The following is a 1,857-nucleotide window of genomic DNA, read 5'->3' as shown; positions in this document are numbered from 1 at the left end:
ACTATGGCGGGAGGGGTTGGGGAGTGGGAGACAGGGGACAACGAGTTTAGGAGGGCTTTCATTAGGGTATGCAAGGAGCTGCAGGGGCAGTATCCTCTTTCCTCAGGAGGCTTTAAATTACTCTAGGAATTCTTTTTTACTTAAGGGTTTGAAGTTCAAAGATTGTGGGGACCCTTTCGTTTTTTTCACTTGAAATGCAAATAAATAACTTAATCTGGTAACATTTCTAACTCTCCTTCCAGTTCACATTTTCTTTCTTTTTCTTTTGGCGGCTGGCCAGTATGAAGATCCCTGACCTTGGTGTTATAAAAAGGCTCTAACCAGTAGAGCTAACCGGCCAGCCCTAAGTTCCCATTTTCTCTGAGTAGACCGTCTGGTCTGGTGGAGAATCCTGGGGCCGCCTCGCTTCCCCTTCTTCAACCTGTCAGTAGGGCACATTCGTTTCTTTCTGCTCGGTTCTTTCTTACTTTGCGCCTTTCAGGGACTGGGCAACCTTCTGCTAGTCTGTGTCTCTTCTTACCTATCTGTTTCATTTTGCTTCATCTAGTTTTTCTCAGAAAGGGCCAGAATCCAGGCACATGCGTGATGCCCCTGCAGACCTCCTGCAGCGGCTCCGTTGATGACTGTCCTCGGCAGGGAGCACCTGCTGGCGTGCAGGCCTGGGCCGAGCTACCCTAGCACGTAGTCCAGACTGGAAGCACCCTCCTGCCTCCTCTGGCTGCACCTGCCCTCCACACTGCTGACAAATAGCGAACGCTCTCCAAATCAGCTCTTTGTCTGGTTCCTACACCCCATTTCCCTATCCCACAGCCATACCAAAAGGCAATCCCAACCTCCAAGAAGACGGGCATCTCTGGGGACTCTGCCTCCAAACCTCGTTGACAATGTGGAAACATTGGGCCACTTACAGGGGCCGAGCCCAGCACCCTCCCGCAGTCCACTCCCGCAGTCCTGCCCGTAGAGGGGGTTCTTCACCATCTGCCTGCCCTCTGCTGTCCTGCCACCATGATGGGCCTGCTCGCCACTGTTGCTGCCATAAAATAAACCTGAAATTTTCCTTTAAGAAAGTCTGCAGGCGGGCCAGTAGACGTGGTGAGAACGGGTGAGTGAATCCTAAAATTAAGGACAGAGAGATCACTCCACTGAAGCAAAGAGCCTGTAAAACGAGGCACACGGTTGCTCCTTGCTGGACGGGGAGGGCGGGAGGGCTCCAGGCTGGCGTGACCCCGCAGGACCGGGGCTCCGCTGAGGCGCCCGGGCGCAGCCACCAGGCCTCGGCCTCCCTGAGGGTCTGCGGGCGAGTGCGGCGTAGGGCCCGGGCGTGGGCGGCGCGGGCAGAAAGCTGAGCGCCACGTCCCCTCGGCAGCACCCGGCCCGGTGCACGAGGACGGGAACCGGGGGGCCGGGGTCTTCGTGCAAAAAAGACTGCCATGGGCGACGCCGCCACTCCGCGCGCCAGGACCAGCTCTCACGTCCCGCGGGTGAGGAGACGGAGATACCGGGTGAGCGACATCCTCAAGGTGGGCGTGAAGGACGGACTGGAACGCACGGGCACGGCGGACGGCCCCGCGGCGACCGCTCCGTGAACCGGTCACGCGCCCCGAGTCCCGCCCCGGGCCCCTCCCGGCGCACGCGCCACACGTGCCGCACGCTCCCCGCTCCCCGCGCAGGCGCAGGCCCCGCCCCGCGGCCAATGGGAACGGCCGTCGCGGAGCTGTCGCCGTGCCCGCCCCGCTCCGTGCGTGCGTACGTGCGTGCGTGCGTGCGGCCGAGAGGCGCGGCCTCGGCCCATTAGGTGAGCGTAGCTCCCGCCGCGGAGCGCTAGTCGCACTGTGTAGCGCTCGCTGCAGCATCCCC

The 1,857-nt window shown here is 60.4% G+C and overlaps 1 protein-coding gene across 1 annotated transcript in view; it reads left to right on the top strand.

Annotated features, from left to right (window-relative positions):
* The first annotated feature begins 1,430 nt into the window (after positions 1-1,430).
* The window catches only part of LOC103598405 (BCL2/adenovirus E1B 19 kDa protein-interacting protein 3), a 12,861-nt gene continuing 12,434 nt past the window's right edge, over positions 1,431-1,857 (top strand). Inside the window, exons 1-2 of the mRNA XM_008582393.1 lie at positions 1,431-1,582; positions 1,671-1,795. Coding sequence (XP_008580615.1) covers positions 1,431-1,582; positions 1,671-1,795 — 277 coding nt within the window. The remainder of the gene's footprint in view (positions 1,583-1,670; positions 1,796-1,857) is intronic.

The sequence above is a fragment of the Galeopterus variegatus genome, unplaced genomic scaffold (genome assembly GCF_000696425.1).
Source record: "Galeopterus variegatus unplaced genomic scaffold, G_variegatus-3.0.2 Scaffold2600, whole genome shotgun sequence".
NCBI classification, from domain to species: Eukaryota; Metazoa; Chordata; class Mammalia; order Dermoptera; family Cynocephalidae; genus Galeopterus; species Galeopterus variegatus.
Note: the sequence above shows the minus strand (reverse complement) of the source record. Positions and strands in the feature narration are given on the sequence as shown.